The sequence below is a fragment of the Solanum tuberosum genome, unplaced genomic scaffold (genome assembly GCF_000226075.1).
Source record: "Solanum tuberosum cultivar DM 1-3 516 R44 unplaced genomic scaffold, SolTub_3.0 scf00805, whole genome shotgun sequence".
NCBI classification, from domain to species: domain Eukaryota; kingdom Viridiplantae; phylum Streptophyta; class Magnoliopsida; order Solanales; family Solanaceae; genus Solanum; species Solanum tuberosum.
In genome coordinates, this window is record NW_006239717.1 from 85,421 (window position 1) to 106,357 (window position 20,937).

General features: G+C 30.3%; 2 protein-coding genes across 2 annotated transcripts; both read left to right on the plus strand.

Moving 5' to 3' along the window:
- The first annotated feature begins 4,938 nt into the window (after window positions 1-4,938).
- Window positions 4,939-7,486, plus strand: LOC102595876 (uncharacterized). Its single transcript, XM_006367469.2, has 4 exons — window positions 4,939-5,030; window positions 5,122-5,200; window positions 6,975-7,121; window positions 7,227-7,486. The coding sequence occupies exons 3-4, from the start codon at window positions 6,993-6,995 to the stop codon at window positions 7,245-7,247; spliced, it is 150 nt and encodes a 49-aa protein (XP_006367531.1). The 5' UTR covers window positions 4,939-5,030; window positions 5,122-5,200; window positions 6,975-6,992; the 3' UTR covers window positions 7,248-7,486.
- LOC102595539 (S-adenosylmethionine decarboxylase proenzyme-like) lies at window positions 7,311-8,734 on the plus strand. Its single transcript, XM_006367468.2, has one exon. It carries the CDS (start codon window positions 7,440-7,442, stop codon window positions 8,529-8,531), a length of 1,092 nt encoding a protein of 363 aa, XP_006367530.1. The 5' UTR covers window positions 7,311-7,439; the 3' UTR covers window positions 8,532-8,734.
- The last annotated feature ends 12,203 nt before the right edge of the window (window positions 8,735-20,937 follow it).

Here is a 20,937-nt window from a genome sequence, read left to right on the forward strand (position 1 = left end):
GAGGAATCGTCATAGCAAAAATTATTAAAATGATAGTCTTTATCACTATCATAAACATAGAAGGTATTAAGTTATGTTTTCATAATATTACTTTTAAAGGACAATCAAATTTCAAAATTGGAAAATAATTTAATGAGAAATAAAATTTAAACTTTTGAATTTAAGATACATAATATTTTTGATCTAGCTAGCGTTAAATTCTATCTTGAACAATATCACTATTATAAGTCATTTAGCAAATTTAAGACTATTCCCAATATTATATAACAACATTAAATTAAGTTGAAAATAGCGATTTTAAAATATACGATAAGCTTTTAATTTTCAATTTTTACCTTTTTAAATTTGAATTCAAAGATAACTATAATTACATATAATAAGCTTTATCAGATAAAATTCAAATAAACATTCTCTCATTTATATCCATACGTTTTCTGATATAATTCAAATTAAAATTTAATATATCATCTACATACATTGATTAAATCTAATATAGTGTTGTACTAATTAAGATTATTATTACCTTTATATCAATTTTCTATTATATTTTACACAAATTAATACAATAAATAATATTTTGAATCTTTTAAATTTGAATAAACATATATAAAATGTTTCAACATGTTATTTAGTCTTATGATATCAAATATTTCATATGGAAGGTTAGAATTGATAAATTATTAACATAATTTTTTTATTCAAACTACATAAAAAGAATAAATTATATATATAATAAATTAAATTGTGTACTAATGATATTAATTTAATATTGCTCAAATACACAAGTTACTGATTTCTTTTATTATATTATTATTATAATAAATTAAATATATTATTAAGTGCATTATACATTTTATTAATTATTTTTAATTATAAAATTATTACATTTTAAATCATCCGCGCAACGCGCGGGCACATATACTAGTTATAACAAAAATAGCTCTTAACAACATTAAATATTAATTGAATATATACATTAATAAAAGATGTTAAAGCTTTATCAATATTAGTTAATTGTCATAAAATCTAATATTTTATATTTTTATAAGCTTTAGGAACATATGCCAATTGTTTCTAAAATATATATATTTAGTGGTCATTGATTAACTGTGGCTATAGATTATTATTGGTGTAATGTACTTGATGGTATATTAATGTTTCTAAGGCTTTATTTCTTTGGTATTTTTTATTTTAAGATAGACCACCATTTTGAATACTTTAGTATATTGAGTTTGGATACCCAAGACTAAATGCTTATTTACTCCAATATTGGCTTATCGTTCTTCAGTCGGAGTTGCATTGCATTCTCTTTTGATATGACATGCTAAAATTGTACGCTAAAATATCATTTATAGTTCATGTTTTTGATGTATTCATTTATCATGATTTCATTCTTATTATATTTTTTCTCTTTTAAACAGGATTGTACCAAATTGAATAAAAAGAATATCGAATGATGAAAATGTAAATGCTTGATTATTTGAACATTTGTATTGGTTATCATATTCCAAATAATCAAATATGTCATATTCAATAAAGTTTAAATTCCTCCACTTGCAAATTTTAAACTACTAATCTAATTTTTACTATGATTTTAACTTTTTATCATTGTTTAAAATTCAAATTTTAAAACAGTTCTAAAAAATAGAGTGTGTGATTCATTTTTTTTTGGGAAGTTATCATATTTTTAATTCAAATAATAATAATAATAATAATCTTTTTAAATTATTTCTAAAATCTTTTATAGAATTATTTAAATTTTGAATTTAGAAAATAATTAGTTTTAAAAGATAAAGATGTAAAATTTAAATTTTAATAATAATAATAAGTAATATATGTACACTCAATCTATAATTAAAAGGTGTTACAAATATCCTAAAATTAAGCTAAATAGTATATTTTTAAAAAATATTCAATTTTATTAACTATTTTAAGATTTTTACTGTTAATTTAAATTCATACAATTTTTTAATAAATTATCTATTTATTCGAATTCAATTTTTTATTAAAAAATAATAAAATTTATACATGGGTGATTCCTAAACATTAGGAAGAGAAAATCGAAATTAGAATTACTTATTTAAGGAGACAATTTTCAAGAGTAAATCATCTAATTTCAAAAGTAACTACATTTTATTTAGAAATAAAAAGAGCGACAGTAAAAATTCATGCCTAAATTTTTCATTCCCATCTCCTCGCGTTATCATACATAATTTACTTTATATATTACTCATTAATTTTCTCTTATTTGATATCTAAAAAGTCGGTAAATGTTATATGTCATTTCTTCTTCTTATTCTTATTTTCTAAATATTTTTATGGGACGATTTCTACCGAATAATGAATGTTAATTGAAGTTATGATGGTTGGGGAGATCTATAATTGTTCCAACTGAATCTTTAAGATTAAGAAAAAGGTTGATTTGGTTATATATGATAAACTAAAACAAGTTTGACTAAGTATATTTTTCTTCTATTTTTGCTCTTTGGAGTATCTTCATATATCACAATATACATACCCAAAAAAATTGCACTTGACAATCAATAAGTACCATCAATTATTCATTTTTGTGATATATTTTATCCTTAAATTTTTTGCATTAAAATTTGAATACGTTACGAGTTACGACAATATACTTTATTCAAAAATAAAGTATTTTTTATAAAAATTTTAAGTTTTAAAATTATATTTTTATAAAATCAAAATGATGTAATGTATTTGAACAATTAAATATTTTTTTAATAATTTATGCACAACACACGGACACGTATACTAGTTTCAAATAAAGTAAAAGATATTTGAAATTTATGACGACTTTTTAATTTTAATTTTTCATATGACATGATTAAACTCTAAGATTAAAAGATATTTTGATTCACGGTATATATCTTTAATTTAAGACTATAAAATTTAAAAGTCTTCTTTAATTTACTTCCGGCTTCGTGTTACGTCAAAATAAGATAAATAAATTAAAACAAAAAAAAGTATGATTTAATGGTAAGAGTATATATTATATATTTATTGAATGAGTGTAAATAATTTCTTGAGTAAGAAAAAAGGTTTAACATTAGATATTCTATATCTCAATTTATGTGTCATTTTCTTTTTTATAAAATGATTTATAGTCACATGAATAATCAAAAAGGATTTTAACCACAAATTTTAATTTTTTTAAAAAAAATCTTCTCATCAAATTTAACAGTACTTAAATTGAAACATATTTAAAAAGGGCCACCCATATCCATAAAACCACTTATATATTATCTATATATGAGAATCTGAATTTTTGTCTGCACAATTGCCCCACTCTCTCTGTTCCACATTATTGCCTTCTCATTAGAGCCATATCCTAATTATCAGCCAATCAATTGGAATTGAAATTAAAATTAAAAAAAAGAAGAAAAAATGTGTGACTACAAATTTACATATTCATTTTATTCTTTTCGTTTCATTTTATTTGATTCTATACAGCTTATATTGATAGCTGATTCAATCCGAAATGGGTTGGATTAACTATGTGAATTTTCATTATTTTGTTTAAGTACTTCTTCGCAAGCTAATAATATATGATATTTCTTTATATATTTTTATCGACATATAAATCTCTAACATGAAAGTACATAAAGGAAACGTACTAACAAGATTAAAATATATCTTAACTAATTAGTATCATCTACAACAATAACATACCTAATATAATTTCATAGTTGATATCGTCTATCTATATTTAAATAATTCATGATGAATTAATTGTTTCATGTTATTGTTGTCCACATGATGAAATAATTTTAGCAATTTTTTCCCTACTACTCTTAGTTTTAGAAAACTATATAAAGTAGTTAGTATACAAGCCATGAAGCCAATATACAGCGCTGTTTTTGAATTGGTCATTCCAAATTGCTAAAATGTTTTTATAATCTAAATGATCAAATTAGTTGCTATTGGATAACCTTCCCTTTAATTTTTACTAGTGGATAACAACCTTATATCATTAGGAGTTAATTTGTTCTGTTTTCGGACTTCTTATCATATTAGGAGTCTCTGTATCTATTTAATATATACGTGTATGTGACAATGGAAAAAGCAGAAAAAGTGAAATCTTCTCCAATTCTTACATACAATATCTTTTAAATCACTTAGAAAGTCATATTAGGCATAAAATCACTATTACAATCAAGTAAGATTTAAAAAAAAAAATGAAATTATGGCATAACACATAAACTTTACAAACAGAAATAGATGACATCGATTTATTTGTCCACATGACCAAAACTAATAACCCAATCCATCCAAATTAGCCCAAAACAATTAGAAGTCATTTATTCATATCAGTTCTTTTGATGCTTCACGTTTCACGATTAAATAAATTCAAATGACAATAATATCATTTTTGTTTGAAATTTTGATTTCTAATATAAAAGCAACGCAAATACGCTCCAATCAATTCTTGATCTAGGTTCAACTTAACCTTTTCATCCTTTAATAATGATGAATTTTTAAAAATCTATCCCCATTCGAATATATGAAATTATTTATGGATTAGACATAATATCCATACAAATCAATAAAATAGTATCACTTATTTAATTAAATCCATACATAATATCTCATAATTCCATTAAAAAGTCATTTTCAATCATAAAAACTAATTATAATTCAATAAGGCGAAAGGAATTTTTTTTAATTTGAAAATTCATATTAAAAATAATTAAGATCTAATAAATAAAAAATAAAAAATTTAAATTATTTTCAATACGTCACGAATAATTTATCCTTTTCCAATAATGCAATTAACTTTATAGTATATGAATACTTGTACTTGGATAGATAAGAATCTGATACGCTACCCCCGTGATCATTGAGGATACGCGGAGGGCTTAACTATAATTATCGTAAATTCACAAGGGCAAATCCGTCACCGAAGTTTGTATAAATATCCGACGATTTTCTCTACAATCCTTCCACAACCATCATCTCTCAAATTAGGGTTTTATCTCTGGTTTTTCTTCTTCAACAATCGTAATTTCTCTGTAAGTATTCTAATAAAACAATCAAATTTTGTTATATTTGGTTAAAATTGTTGATGAATTTGTTGCTGATTCGTATGTTTCGTTTGTCTAGGGTATCGATAATCTTGGAGGTTGATTTTAATTTGTTCAGAAAAGTCAGATTCAAACAAAATCTGAGAATTTTTATAATTGTGAGTATTCTATTTGTTTTTTTATTGATATCTCAATTGTAAATTTATTTTATGGCTGTAGGGACGTCTTAATTCGATATAAGGCGTTTTTTTTTTGAAATTCCATAATGTTGTTTATGTTTAGGCCTTGTGTGTCCATTGTAGGCCATTATTTGGTATTTTTTGCACTTATAGATTTGATTTTAGGGAGTCGGTATAGTTTTTAGGTTAATTATCATGTAGATAATGTAATTGATTAAATTTTTGAGTGGGATGCACACACATAATTTGGTAGAAGAAAATTATGACTATAATTTGACTAAATATTGAATGACTATCAAATTATTGAATTCTTTATGCTTCTAAATATTGAAATTGAATGACTATAGTCATAATTTGATAGAATAATTTTTTTTTAAAACAAGATTCAGATGTTTAGGAAATACAGAAAGTAAAATAAGATATGAGCTTGTGGATTGTAGAAATACTGAAGAAATTTAGATTGAAAGGACTTTCCTCTTCAAATTAAAAGATTTTGAGCAAGATTTTCTTTTTAATTAGATACTTTGAACTAGCTGTGTTGTGTCTCGCTTTTTGTTTCTTTAGGCCAATGCAGGTAAACTTTAAGTAAAATTCTTTCTACTTGTGTTAACTTGGCATTTTGTGTCTGTCATGAAAATAAACTGAGACGTGTTTGCAATGTTAAAAAGGATGTTTGCTTTATATGTTGAAAAGTTTTGACGGAAGTATTTATAGTTTCTATGAGTAAAATTTGCACTTTGTGAGGAATATTATCCTAATCTTAACATGTACTTCTGGTAGAAGTACATGGTATACAGTGATAGGAATTTTACTTCACCAAACCGTGAGCTTAATTAACTTTTTTCTCACATATAAGTTTGCACTCTTTGACTTTAAGGGAGAAGATATGTGGGGTACCACAGAAGTATGCTGCACTTATGTGTGTGGTTGCTCTCTTTTGTTCCCCCTCACTTGTTGATTGTAGGCCTACACAACTGCTGTAAAACCTTTGTTGGCCAACTTTCTCTCTCAGCAACTCCTTTTAGTTTTAATGGCTACTAAGCTGCAAATTTTCATTTACTTTTCCTGTTTCATGTCTTGGTATTATGAAATAGTGAGCCATTTAATGTGGTATTTGTTTGTCATACTACTCTGTAGTTCGTTGTTCATGGGGATGTATGTATGTGTTATTGTTGACATTAAATATCTTCCCATTTAATACATATTGCTCCAGTAATATTGTTGATGTTATCATCTCTTAGAATTCCATTAAGGATAATTGATCACAAATTCTAGTTAAAATGTTCATTTATAAGTATATTTTTGTTAAAGTTACCAAGTTCAAAAAAAAAAAAAGTATATTTTTGTTAGCCTCTATTTATTATTTATGGCTTTTCCTTTTTCATAGTTGTGAGGCATTTGGTTTTGTTTCTGATAATCTTTAATCTTCTTTTTCGTTTGACCTCTTGGATGACACAAGTCTAGAATCTAATCTATTTGTAGTTTCATTGATCATCTGTCTGTGTATGATATCATAAAGTACAGAGGGAAACCCTACCTACACATATGCCTTTCTGCATTCTTACACTCAGTATGTAATAAGTGGATGCATTTGATTTTAGGTTATCTGAACCTTTATGTGTCATTTTAGAATCCCACTAAAACTTTTGCTGTTGTTTGCAATTTACCATTGTGGCTGTTTAGTTGCCCTTATTCCGTCACCTTTCTCAAAAAAAAAAAACTTTATGTGAAGCTTTAGTTGTTTTATTGGCAGATCCAGGTGAATGATCTAATGGAGTCTAAAGGTGGGAAGAAGTCTAGTAGTAAATCCTCACTCTACGAAGCACCCCTCGGCTACAGTATTGAAGACGTTCGACCAAACGGTGGAATCAAGAAGTTCAGATCTGCTGCTTACTCCAACGTAAGTATCTGGATTTCCTTTGTTTTGGATATGATCATTAGAAAATGAGCATTAAGAATTTTATAATTCTGATTACTAGCACTTTCTTGTTTTTTATATGTGCAGTGCGCTCGCAAGCCTTCCTGACATTCCTTAAGCTTCTATTATAGCACGTGTCTCCTGGCACAAAAAACCCCAAAAAAAGTTTCTTCTGTCAATTAGTTCGTGTTAAACCCTCACTTTTTTTTCCCCTCCTTCAGCTGCTTTCTGCATTTGTTCTCCTTGGTTGTGAACAATTTCCTCTAAAAGATTATTAGTTGCTGTGAACATTTTTTCATCATGGAAGTGGCATTGCCAGTTTCTGCCATTGGTTTTGAAGGTTATGAGAAGAGGCTTGAAATTTCATTTTTTGAGCCTGGCCTTTTTGCTGATCCTGAAGGAAAAGGACTTCGATCACTGTCAAAAGCACAATTGGATGAGTTCCTAGGACCTGCTGAGTGCACCATAGTTGATTCTCTTTCTAATGAGTGTGTTGACTCCTATGTCCTTTCCGAGTCGAGCCTTTTCATTTTTCCTTACAAGATAATCATCAAGACCTGTGGTACCACAAAGTTGCTTCTCTCAATTCCGGTCATCCTGAAATTGGCTGATACCCTTTTGCTCAAAGTACAAGCTGTGAAGTATACCCGTGGGAGCTTCATCTTCCCTGGTGCACAGTCATTTCCTCATCGTCACTTCTCCGAAGAAGTTGCGGTCCTTGATAGCTACTTTGGAAATCTTAGTTCAGGCAGCAAAGCTGTAATTTTGGGCAGTCCTGACAAACTTCAAAAATGGCATGTTTACTCTGCCTCTGCTGGACCTATTCAGACTAAGAACCCTGTCTACACTCTTGAGATGTGCATGACTAATTTGGATAGGAAGAAGGCTTCTGTCTTTTACAAGACTGAATCAAGCTCGGCAGCTCAAATGACTATTAGATCCGGCATAAGGAAGATCCTCCCTGACTCTGCTATATGTGATTTCGAGTTTGATCCTTGTGGTTATTCCATGAATTCTATTGAAGGAGCTGCGCTTTCTACTATTCATGTTACACCAGAAGATGGTTTTAGTTATGCTAGCTTTGAAGCAGTTGGGTATGATTTGAACTGCTCGAGTCTCGGGTCGCTGGTTAGGAGGGTGCTGACATGTTTCCAGCCTGATGAGTTTTCTGTAGCTTTACATGCTGATGATGTTGCTTGTGAGCTACTGGAGCGTATTTGCTCTTTTGATGTTAAGGGCTACTCTCACGCTGAGTGGAGCCCAGAAGAACTTGGCAAGGGTGGTTCTATTGTCTACCAGAAGTTCACTAGGAGTTCCGTCTGTGGATCTCCTAAATCCGTTCTGCAGGACTGCTGGAAAGAAGAAGAGAACGAAGAAAAGGAGGTGTGTTGAGGGCCGTTTAGTTCAATTACCAGTGTTATTCGCAGATGTTTTATTATGTTCAGTTGCGTTGCTCCTTGGTTTTCCAAATAATGGGTTTTATGTCCTTAGAATTAGTAATGAAAACTTTGAACTTAGTTTGCCATTTTGGTGTTCTACCTGAAGAAGCCCTTTTGCTTGTATATTGGATTATTACCGCATTTTGTTGTTCTCAAGACTCGTTTGTTATTTGGTTTTCTTCCTGGATTTGTAATTAGTTGCTCATTTGATGTTATGATAGCGATAATTATGTCTATACCAATAACTCTTACAACTATTCAAGCAAGTCATATATTTTATACTAGGTTCATACAACAACATACCCAGTGAAATTCAACAAATGGAGTATGGGAAAGGTAGAACGTCTACATTGACAAAACACTCTGATATGGCAACTTGGCGTTTACACGAACAACCAGTGAGAGCTAGACTAATCAGGCACCAGTGATTGGGTTACCTGAAGCATCCACCATCTCAATGTTATAAAAAGACAGTAAACTCGACAAGGCAAATACTCCCCCTGCCACCGCTACTGAAAATATCGCCAGCTTGTGACATAATAATGCTATCTTTGGCTGGTTTTCCTTCATGGATTCCGACGCCATCGAACCTGAGAATGCAAACATGAGAGAAAACACAAATGCTTGAAAGAGAAGAGGCTTTCTTGTGAATATCACAGTTGGTACTAAATCTTCATTTATCCTCTCGAATGGAAGCTGAAAAATTGCAATAGCCGTCAAAAGTGCAATTCTGTATAAAGCATCTTGAGTGCAAGTTGTGCCTGTGGGAAGAAATATGTTGTCTTTGTTATTCAAAGATTGCTTTGTGGAGGAATCATCACTTGTTACATTCATCGTATTGAAAGTCTTGTGAAAATTTTTGTTTAAGGAATTGATATGTGTATATTACTATGAATTTCATTGAAGGAAATACCCTTAACATGTTATATATATAATGGAAATGAAGGTGTAAAAGCAAAAAAAGTGTATAACAGGGAAATGCCATAGAAAAGAGTTGGGCGTTTCTTGGTACTTTCGCTGTCACAATCACACGACATTTAAAATCAATGCTTGGAAATTTCCACGAAATGGTTCCTTTGGAAAATTATTTCATCCGTTCACTTTTACTAGTTCATTATATCATTAAAAATAAATATTCATTATACTTATTCAATTTAGAAAATCAAGATATAATTTATCATTTAATTTCTAATTTACCTTTATTATTAGCTATAGTTAGGAATTTAGGATGATATAATAAAATTATCATTTTGTTCAAGGCTCTTTACAAGATGTGTCAATTCAATACCGAATAAGTAAAATAGATGAAGAAAGCACTTCATCTGTCTCAGTTTATATGACATATTTTCCTTTTTAGTAGGCCACAAAAAAAGGACACATTTATATATTTAGTACTCCAGTCGTTCCTATTTATATGTTGCAATTTTAGAGTTTACGTCCCTTAAGAAACTAGATAAGTTTACCATTATATCATTATTTAGTGTTCTCTTGAAGTCAAGTTTCAATAAATGAGTGTAGATTAATTTGTTTTAATTAATTAAACTGACCGATGAACATGAATTAATCATTTAGTTTTCCTATATTTGTCAAATTCATACCTTCAAGGCTAATAACTTTTAAGGGTAAAATATGACGAATAATGTCATTTATGTATTTGTTTTGTGAAATAACAAGTATTGAGAAACATCTATTTTTAGTAAGGACGACATATAAATAGGAACGGAGGGAGAAACAATTTAACTTTAAAATACCTATTTTACCCTTAAAATGATTTATAGCCACATAAATATCTATCACTTATTTTAGACCATAAATTTCAAAATTCTTTCTTTCTTTCTTTTTTAAACTATATATTAAATCAAACTAATACTTACAAAATGGACCGAGGAGGTATATGTTTCTATTGTCAAATATGCTTACGAGTAAATCAAACTATTGAATTTTACGTGGAAAATATATGTTTTGCACATTAATTTGTTGACTATCCTATGTATACAGTTTTTTTTTCCAACAACACGACCCTTCAGTTTTGAGTATTTATGTCTCCATTCATTTCCTCTATGATTAAAACTAAATATTTATTTTATTTGTTTAGTTTTAACAATTAAGAGATTATTTATTATTTTTATATCTATTTTATCTTTGTTATTAAATATTATTCATTTTTTAACATTTCAATAACATAATTATTTTGGGTGACATAATTAAATTTATTAATTTTTAAAATAATATATCAAATTAAATATGAACGAATATTATTTAGCTTATTGGTATTATTCTAAATTAAATAAAAATAATAATACACTAATCTAAATTATTTTTACAGTTATAGTGTCATGACTCAAAATCATAAGTCGTGATGATATTTATGTTCCCAATCGATAGATAAGCCAACCCGATAAGTTAATCAATTCCACTTAAAATATAAAAATGTAAGTAGCAAGCAAATATATTGCATACTAAGTCTTTTAAATAAAATATGAAAAACTGAAAAACCACCCCAAGATTTAGTATCATAAGTAGAAGAACTTCTAAACTAGGATGCAAGTCTAGAACTAACTACTAAGTGATAAATCTAGACATAGTGAGAAGTGGGGGCCACATACTTTGTGATAGGAATGTCATAAACTTTGAAAAAATTCGATGTTGTTTGCATTATTATGGATTAACTAACCAAATCAGCACACTCTCTGTTGATTTTGATTTCATATAATGTGGTGAAATTGTCTACTATTTACTTTCAAGAGATAGTGTGCTTATATGGTGTGTCCATTTTCATAATTTTGAACTGAGGTACTTAGTTCACATCTAACTTCTAGAATTTCATATACAACAAGTTGAGTATTCGTTGGATCTTAACACAATTTTTCATTCATAGACAGATGATTCCGATTTATTAATTCGATGTAGTGATGGTTAGACCTTAGGGCATGGATCTTTTGAGAAATTTGTCAAATAATGTCAAGTTGATTCAAGATAGACTACTCACAACCTATAATAAAAGAAAAGTTATGCGGATTAAAAGGTTTGTGATCTAACGTGCACAATTGGAGAGAGATTTTGTTGAAAGTACGTCCATGAATGATGTCATGAGGTTTGGGAAGAAGGACATACTCAACTCTAGATTCATTGATCTGTTTGAGGTATTTCTACATTTTTAGAGAAATGACTTATGAGTTGGATATGTCATCAAACTTATCAAGTATTCAATCGGTTTTCCATGTTTTGATGTTGAAGGAGTATTGTATTAATGGTTATCATGTGATTCAATGTGACTCGATACAGTTCGACTAAGAATTTGACATTTGAAGAAGGTCCTAGAGTTATTATGAATGGAAGGTTAGAAATCCACTTGAAAGGTTGAGTCGAACATTCAGAGAAGATATTCTCAACTATTCGATACTGCGTGTACCTTTTTTCTCTTTACGTTCGATAACAAACGTCTGTTTTAGTGGTGGATGATGTAATGAACCTCTTAGTCGTTTTATGAATTTTTAGCAATTTTTTTTATATTAATCCTCTTAGTAACTTTTATAAATAATTTATGATTTGTGGGAATCAGTGACATGATTTTCAGATTAAATAAAAAATTATTTTATTATTAATGATAATAGAAATTAAAATAAAATAAAATAATGGGACAAAGCCAATTTAAAAAAAGAAAAGAAAAAAAGGGCTAAGCCCAAATAATAATACATAATAAATTAATGGTAATAGGGGTAAAGGGCAACAATCTGCCCTCGTAGAAACAGAAAACGCCACAACTAGAAAAAAATAATAAAATCACGCAGTGCAAAAAAAAAGAAAAGAAAGGGAGAAAAGAAAAAAAAAAGAGAAAATTGAGATTTTCAGCCCAAAGCGCTAAGATAATGATTCTCGTCCTTTATTAAACTTTTATGTGATCATGAATAGATTTTTATGGTATAAACGTGTAGAATTTGGATTGAATTAAGAAAATATATAGCCCTAAGGTTCTTAGAACAAAATTTTGATTCGGGGGTCAAATAACGATTCGTTTTAGCTGAAATTTTGTGTGCGAGTCTGTTTTATCATGAGTGAACATAATCTGAAAGAAAATTTCAAATTTGAATTTGGTGGCTCAGGATGACTTTTTGACCTGATTTTCGAGTCGGAACGAAATATAGTAATATGAGTGTCATTAGATTCGTATTCTTGTGAGCATTATATTTTTCATTAGATTTGTATTCTTATGAGGATTGTGTTTGTATCAAATATATAATCCTCATAAGAATATGAATCTAATGACACCCATATTACTATATTTGGTTCCGGCACAAAAATCGGATAAAAAAGTCATCCCGAGCCATCAAATTCGAATCTGAAATTTTCTTTCAGATTATGTTGACCCATGATAAAACAATCTCACATGCAAAATTTCAGATAAAACGGATCGTTATTCAACCCCAAATCAAGATTTTGTTCTAAGAACCCTAGAACTATATTTTCTTAATTCAGCCAAATTTATAAACATTTATATCCTAAAAATCAATTCATAATCACATAAAAATTAAATGAAAATAACGAGAATCATTACCTTAACACTTTTGGATTGAAAATCCCAAATTTTCTCCTCATTTTCCCTTTTCTTTTCTTTTCTTGCACTGCGTGGTTTTTTTTTTCTAGTTGCGGCGTTTTCTGCTTCTACTAGGGCAGATTGCTGCCGTTTAGCCCTACTACTATTAAATTATTATTATTATTTGGGCTAAGCCCATTCTTTTCTTCTATTTTTTTTATTTTAAAAAAAAGGCTTTGTCCCATTATTTTATTTTATTTTAATTTCTATTATTATTAACAACAAAATAATCTTTTATTTAATCTGAAAATCATGTCACTCATTCCCACAAATCATAAATTATTTATAAAAGCTACTAAAAAGGTTAATATAAAAAATAGCTAAAATTCATAAAAAGACTAAGAGGATCGTTACATATAGTGTACATACCTTATCATGACCTAATGGTGTAGAAATTTATTATAATGATGATGTATATAATTTAATTTAACCCATTTGTTATTACCTACAATACACTTGATATAAATAATAACATATTACAATTTAACCAAAAATGTAAATAATTGTACATTGTCAACAAATATAACTTAAACTTTACATAAAAGGATTTTACAAGGACAAGAAAATAACATATCGATTCTTAGTAAACTCATAAAGATAGTCTTGCTCACTCTGAACTCTTCGACAAATTCATCCACCTACCATGTATCAAATAAAGTAAATTCGTTCAGGAACTTTATATAACAATCATATCTGACTTGTTATATCTATTAATTAAGAAAGAAATAACCACAAAAAAACTAGATTTGTATAATAGAATAATAACCTAAAAAATTCGTATATCGACCCACAAAAACATTTGAGATAAATACTTTACTAAAGCTTGAATCTCGAATGGAAATTGAAAGCAAGTGAGAAAAGTTAGTGGAATCAAGGAAAAAAAAACATATATTGAGTGTAATTTGAGTGAAGAAAATGAAGAGGAAATAGTTGTATTTATAGGACTTGTTAAAAATATTGGGGAGATTATTACAATATGGAATTGTAATTATTTGGAAGAAAGTTAGCAGCAAATGCAGTTTTTGGAAAGAAAAAAATAATCAATTTACTTACCTTTTAACATATTGCAAAAAAGGTGGGTTAGAATTAGAAAAAAGACAACTTAGTGACTTAATTAAAAATAAAAGAAATTATTTTGCATATGAGATAAAAAAAAAAATTCGTGTTATTTTTTCGTAAACATCAATAAGGATTTGTAGTATTGTTTTCATGATTCTTGATTTTGGGTCTTCTTTCTTTTGTTGGTTTTTTGAGATAATATGATTCAAGATTGGCCCTTTGATGTGATATTATACAACCCTTCTGTTGAATTGCGGATTAACAGAAGGGTTGATTTAATTGACGATATCAGTAGCTTAATTTGTCTGAAAGGGGTTTAATTTCCATTTCTCCTTTGCCTACCCTTAATTTTGAAAAAAAAAAATGATTTTTTGTTTTTGTTTATTGATATATATTTTAGTTTAAATTAATACTCAATTGCAGGATTTGTGTGATTTTTATTCATGGTGGGATTTTGCTGAAGAAACTTTACAGCTTATTTTCTGAAAAAGAAGAGACCTTTACAGCTATTATGGTTAATTTATTTGAGTGTCTGACTGATTTTTATATTGATTTATTTGTATGTACTAGTTGTGCCTTTTAGTTTTTGAGTAACAAATGTCTAAGATAACAAACACTAACTTTGCTGTTCTATAACAAATACTAGGAACAAATAAATTAATAACAGCTCAAGATTTTTTTTTTTTTTTAATCTCATATGCAAAATAATTTCTTTTATAATTTATTAAATTATCAAAATGAATATTTTATTATTAGATATAAGACTTAAATGAATATTATTTTTATTGATGTTTATATTAAAAAGAGACAAAAGAAAGAATAACTAATTGTTGCCCAAGAAAATAAAACAGATTTTTTTTTTAAATCGCCTATAAGGCGCTGACAGCCTTGCGTCTTGTAAGGCTCATGGCGGCTGAGCCTTACAAGGCTAAAAGCTGCTGCCCCTTGTAAGGCTCATGGGTTTCTGCGCCTCGTTTTTGAAACCCTAATTTAGACGCCGTTACAAATTGTTGCCCTTTTGGTTTCATAAATAATTGAGTTGTCCTTTTGAAATTTTCAAAAAATTTTATTGCCCTTTTGATTCTGGACTCTCACAATTTATTTAATACCCTATACTATTAAAATAAGTTAGTAGGGTTTAATATATTAGTCCACAATTTGAGATATAGAAAAAGAGAGGTAGAAACTCACCTATACGGACAAAAGCAAAAAGAGAAGTTCGTGAAGAACTTATGCGACCTCAACAAGGAAAACAACGAGTATTTAGGTAAGAACAAAATCTATCAAATTAATTTTCTATCCTTGTGCAAATATACTCCCTCTGTCTCTTAATTACTTGTCCATTTTTTCTTTTATAGTTGTCCCTAATTACTTGTCCATTTTGACAAATCAACAAATGAAAAAATAATTTTACCGATTATACCCTCAATTAATTACTTTTTGAAAAAGGTATAATTGCTTGAAAATCTTAAATTTTTAATCCATCCACTTCATAATTAATAGAGGTAAAATGGTAAACTCACTATGTCAATAATTGCTTTTTTAATAAGTGCGTCATTTCAAAAGTGGACAAGTAAATAGTGACAGAGGAGTACTATATATATATATATATATATATATATATATGGGTTAGATATGGGTTAGAGGCATTGATTAGGATTTGATGGTTGGCGGATGAAACAATATTAGGGTATAATTTGTTTTCTTTAGTTAAGATAATTCTTTTTGGGGACAATTTTGGTTAGTGAAGTGCACAATGATTGATAATTAAGGAATGTATATTGATGAGCCAATTAGGGGTGTTCACGGTTTGGATAAAAACCGATTCAAACCGAAAAATCGAACAACACCGATTAAATGAACCGATTTTATTTAGGGTTTGGTTTGGTTTGGTCTTAGATTTTTGAAAAATCGATAGTATTTGGTTTGGTTATGATTTTGTTCAAAAAAAACCGAAGAAATAACCGAACCAAACCGATAAATAATACACATAAATTTTATTATTATACATACATAATATACTATTTTATAAACAATTTTTAAAAATCTTATATATGTATTCATCAAAATTTATTTATAATTTACTTATGAAAGTAAAAAATGTCCAAGGTAAGAACATCTATATTATTGGTTTCATGTATATGAGTGTCTATGACAATTCTTTGTGGCACTAAAAATGTCGATGTCTCTTCCTTGTAGGACAAAACTAGTGAATTTTTAAGATTTATTCATAGTAAATTCAATGATCGAAAGTGTTGTAATGTCAGTCATTCTAACTATTTTTCGTTTTGAATGGATTATTGTCATTTTTTTCACGTTTTGAATAAATTATTTCTTTTAATTTTATGTATATGGTTAATAACCGAATTAACGAACCAAACCGAACCAGAACCGATAACAACCAAACCGATAAATATATATTATATTAGGTTTGGTTTGGTTTGGTTTTGGTAATTTTAAAGCCGATTAAGTTGGTTTGGTTTTGATTTTGACCAATAACCGACCAAAACCAACCTGTGAACACCCCTAGAGCCAATCATGGCACAGAACATATGTAAACATATAAATGAGAGAATGAATTATGCCATTGTAGAATTTGGGAGTTTCGGCATTATATCTTGGAGAAAATTGAAAGAATTGACATGATAATTGGCATCAAAATTTAGGAACTTGATTTTAGGTTTGTGTGAGTTTTTGGGTCTAGGCTAGACCTATAGTAATATGGGTGTTGTTAGTTTCGAAATCTTATTGTGATTATTAATGTGAATAGATTGCTTTGAGTTGGAAGTACAATTAAAAGGGAAGGTTCAAGTCCCAGAGAGATTGTTTGATTATTTGAGGCAAGTGGATTTCTAAGCCCTTGCTAAGTGCATAGAATCGTGTATTTCCTTGTGGTATGTGTTGGGGAGTAATGGGACTCGGTGATGGGTTGACTTGTCCATGTTGAATAATTCTAATGATGAAAAAGGGGTAATAAAAGACTATGTGATTAATTATTGGTGTGTGATGTGTTGAGAATGATTTTGAAAGGCTTATTGATTCATTGTTGATGTTGTATCACAATTATGTTGTTGTGAATTGTGCAATGTTATGAAAATGGTCATCTCCTCATTATTTGTGTGAACATGTCATTTGCATTGTTCTGAGACATGGTTGTGACAAGTGTTATGTGAATTGAGAAAGAATAAGAAATTAAAGAGGATGTACCATTTCGAGGGACGTGTCGCACGCCCCGACGGATACTATATTTCGAGGGCCGTATTGCACGCCGCGATGAATTCTATTATCGAGGGACGTATCGCGCATTGTGATGGATACTATATATCGAGGGTCGTGTCGCACGCCACCACTACTAAAAAACTACCAAAAAGAGATGGACTGCGTCGCTTTTTGGCTCGACACTTTTCCAAAAGCGACGGACTGCATCGCTTTTGTTTTTTTATAATTTTTTTTTTTGAAAAATGCGATGCCATCCGTCGCTTTAATTAATTTTTAATTTTTTTAGAATCTTGAAAAGCGATGGACAATGAGATGCCGTCTGTCGCTTTTTTGGAAATAAAAATTTGAAAAATCCAGAAAAGCGACGAACTAAAAGACCCTGTCCGTCACTTTTTTGGGTTTTTAAAAGTATAAAATTAAAAAAAGCGACGGACTGGAGGACCCTGGACCCTATCCGTCGCTTTTCTGGGTTTTAAAAAAAAAAATCCAGAAAAGCGACGGACAAAACCACCCTGTCCGTCGCTTTTTCTGCATTTTTTTTGACAGCAGCAACTGCCAGTTTCTGCTGCCCACCTGCAAAAGCAATTCAATTCAATTCAATTCAGTTCAGTCCCAATCAAACACAAAACATTATAAAGAAGCTACACAAAATATAAAATAACAAACTTAAATTAACATTCAAAATTGTGATTTAAAGACTTATAAAGTCTTTCAAAAATTCGTTTCAAAATTACAAATAGTTCATAAAGACTATATTTTATCAAGATTTCTAAAGTTCAACCTAATAATTAGTTCATAAATTCTATAAATCAAAATTTCTAAAGTTTACAACGTAAAGTTTAAAATTCTACAATAATTCAAGATTTCTAAAGTTCACAATCTAAATTTCTAAAATCCCACAATAATTCAAATTCTCTAAAGTTCACAACTTAAAGTCCTAAAATCCTACAATAATTCAAGATTTCAAAAGTTCACAACTTAAAGTTCTAAAATCCCACAATAATTCAAGTTCTCTAAAGTTCACAACTTAAAGTTCTAAAATCCCACAATAATTCAAGTTCTCTAAAGTTCACAACTTAAAGTTCTAAAATCCCACAATAATTCATTAAATTCCTACAAAAATTCAAGTTCTCTAAATTTCACAACTTTAAGTTCTAAAATCCTACATTAATTCAAGATTTCTAAAGTTCACAACCTAAAGTTCTAAAATCCTACAATAATTCAAGATTGTTAACATTTACAATCTTATAACTTATAAAGTTATAAATACAATAATTCAAGATTTCTAAAGTTCACAACCTAAAGCTCTAAAATCCTACAAAAATTCAAGTTCTCTAAAGTTCACAACTTAAAGTTCTAAAATCCCACAATATATAATTCAAGATTTTTAAAGTTCACAACCTAAAGTTCTAAAATCCTACAATAATTCAAGATTGTTAACATTTACAATCTTATAAAGTTCTAAATACAATAATTCAAGATTTCTAAAGTTCACAACCTAAAGCTCTAAAATCCTACGGTACCTAATGCACCAAACGTGCAACCTCAGGGAGAGGTCACTAATGCTGAATTCCGTGAGGCTATCCGAATGCTGAGCCAAGCTGTGACTAACCAGGTTGGGCAGCCAAAAGGACTAAGACAAGATGAGGCTGACACTTCGAGGACTCGCGAATTCTTGAGAATGAATCCTCCTAGTTTCACTGGTTCGGTCACTACCGAGGATCCAAAATTTTTTATTGAGGAGTTGAAGAAGGTATTTGATGTGATGCGTGTGGCAGATACTGAGCGAGTTGAACTAGCTGCATATCAACTGAAGGATGTTGCTAGAACATGGTTCGATCAGTGGAAAGGGGTTCAACCTGAGAATGCACCACCTGCTAGTTGGGCTTGTTTCGAGAAAGCCTTCTTGGGGCGTTTCTTTCCCCGAGAACTGAAGGAGGCTAAGGTACGAGAGTTTCTTACACTGAAACAGGATTCCTTGAGTGTGCATGAGTATGAGTTGAAGTTCACCCAGCTGTCCCGCTATGCTCCTGAAATGGTTAAGGATATGAGGAGCAGAATGAGCTTGTTTATTGCTGACTTGGGTCGTTTGTCAAGTAAAAAGGGCAGGGCAGCGATGCTGATAGGTGACATGGACATATCAAGGTTGATGGTTTATGTGCAACAGGTTGAGGAAGAGAAGCTGAGAGACAGGGAAGAGTTCAGAAGTAAGAAAGCGAAGACAGGGAATGAGTCTAGACAACAGAAAGGCAATGTGAATCGTTCGTCCTTTCAGCAGAAGCAAAAGGGGCCTGCTCCATCATCTGCTAGTGCACCTGCACCTCGAAACAAAAGCGAATATTATGGTCAGAATTCACAGAACTTCAGATCTAAACCAGCGCAGTCCCAGGGTAGTGTGGCACAAAGAGGGTTGTTGGGTTCCTGCATGTGGTAAGTGTGGGAGAACCCACCCAGGTAAGTGTCATGATGCTTGACAGGTTGTTTCAAGTGTGGACAAGAGGGACACTTCTTGAAAGAGTGTCCTAAGAATAAGCAAGGTAGTGGAAATCCAGGAAATAGAGCCCAATCTTCATCAGTTGCTCCACCAGACAGGGCTGCACCTAGAGGAGCTACTTCTGGTACTGGCGGAGGAGCAAACCGCCTTTATGCAATCACCAGTCACCAAGAGCAAGAAAACTCTCCAGATGTTGTCACTGGTATGATCAAAGTCTTTGCTTTTGATGTTTGTGCTTTGCTAGACCCAGGAGCAAGTTTATCTTTAGTGACCTTTTATGTTTCAAATAAGTTTGATGTTATCCCTGAGAAACTTTGTGGACCTTTCTGTGTTTTCCACACCTGTTGGGGAGTCTATTCTAGCAGAAAGAGTCTATCGTGATTGTCCTGTTTCCATCAATCACAAAGACACCATGGCTAATCTAGTTGAACTAGACATGGTAGATTTTTGATGTCATTCTAGGTATGGACCGGCTTTATGCCTGTTATGCCTCCATAGATTGCAGAACTCGAGTTGTCGAGTTTCAGATTCCTAATGAGCCAGTCATAGAGTGGAGTAGTAGCTCAGCTGTGCCTAAGGGTTGTTTCATTTTGTATCTTAAGGTGAGAAAGTTAGTTTCGAAGGGTTGTATCTATCACTTAGTCCGAGTTAATGAAACCTCAGATCAGGCTATCATCAGTTGAAAGTTAGGGAATGCGACATTCCAAAGATAGCATTCAGGACTAGATATGGTCATTATGAGTTCTTGGTCATGTCCTTTTGTTTGACCAATGCACCAACATCGTTCATGGATCTTATGAACAGAGTCTTCAAACCGTATTCAAATATGTTTGCCATCGTCTTCATTGATGACATACTAATCTATTCAAGGAATGAAAAAGATCATGCTAGTCATCTCAGAATAGTTCTTCAGACCTTGAAGGATAGAGAGTTGTATGCCAAGTTCTCTAAGTGTGAGTTTTGGCTTGAGTCTGTGGCATTCTTGGGCCATAT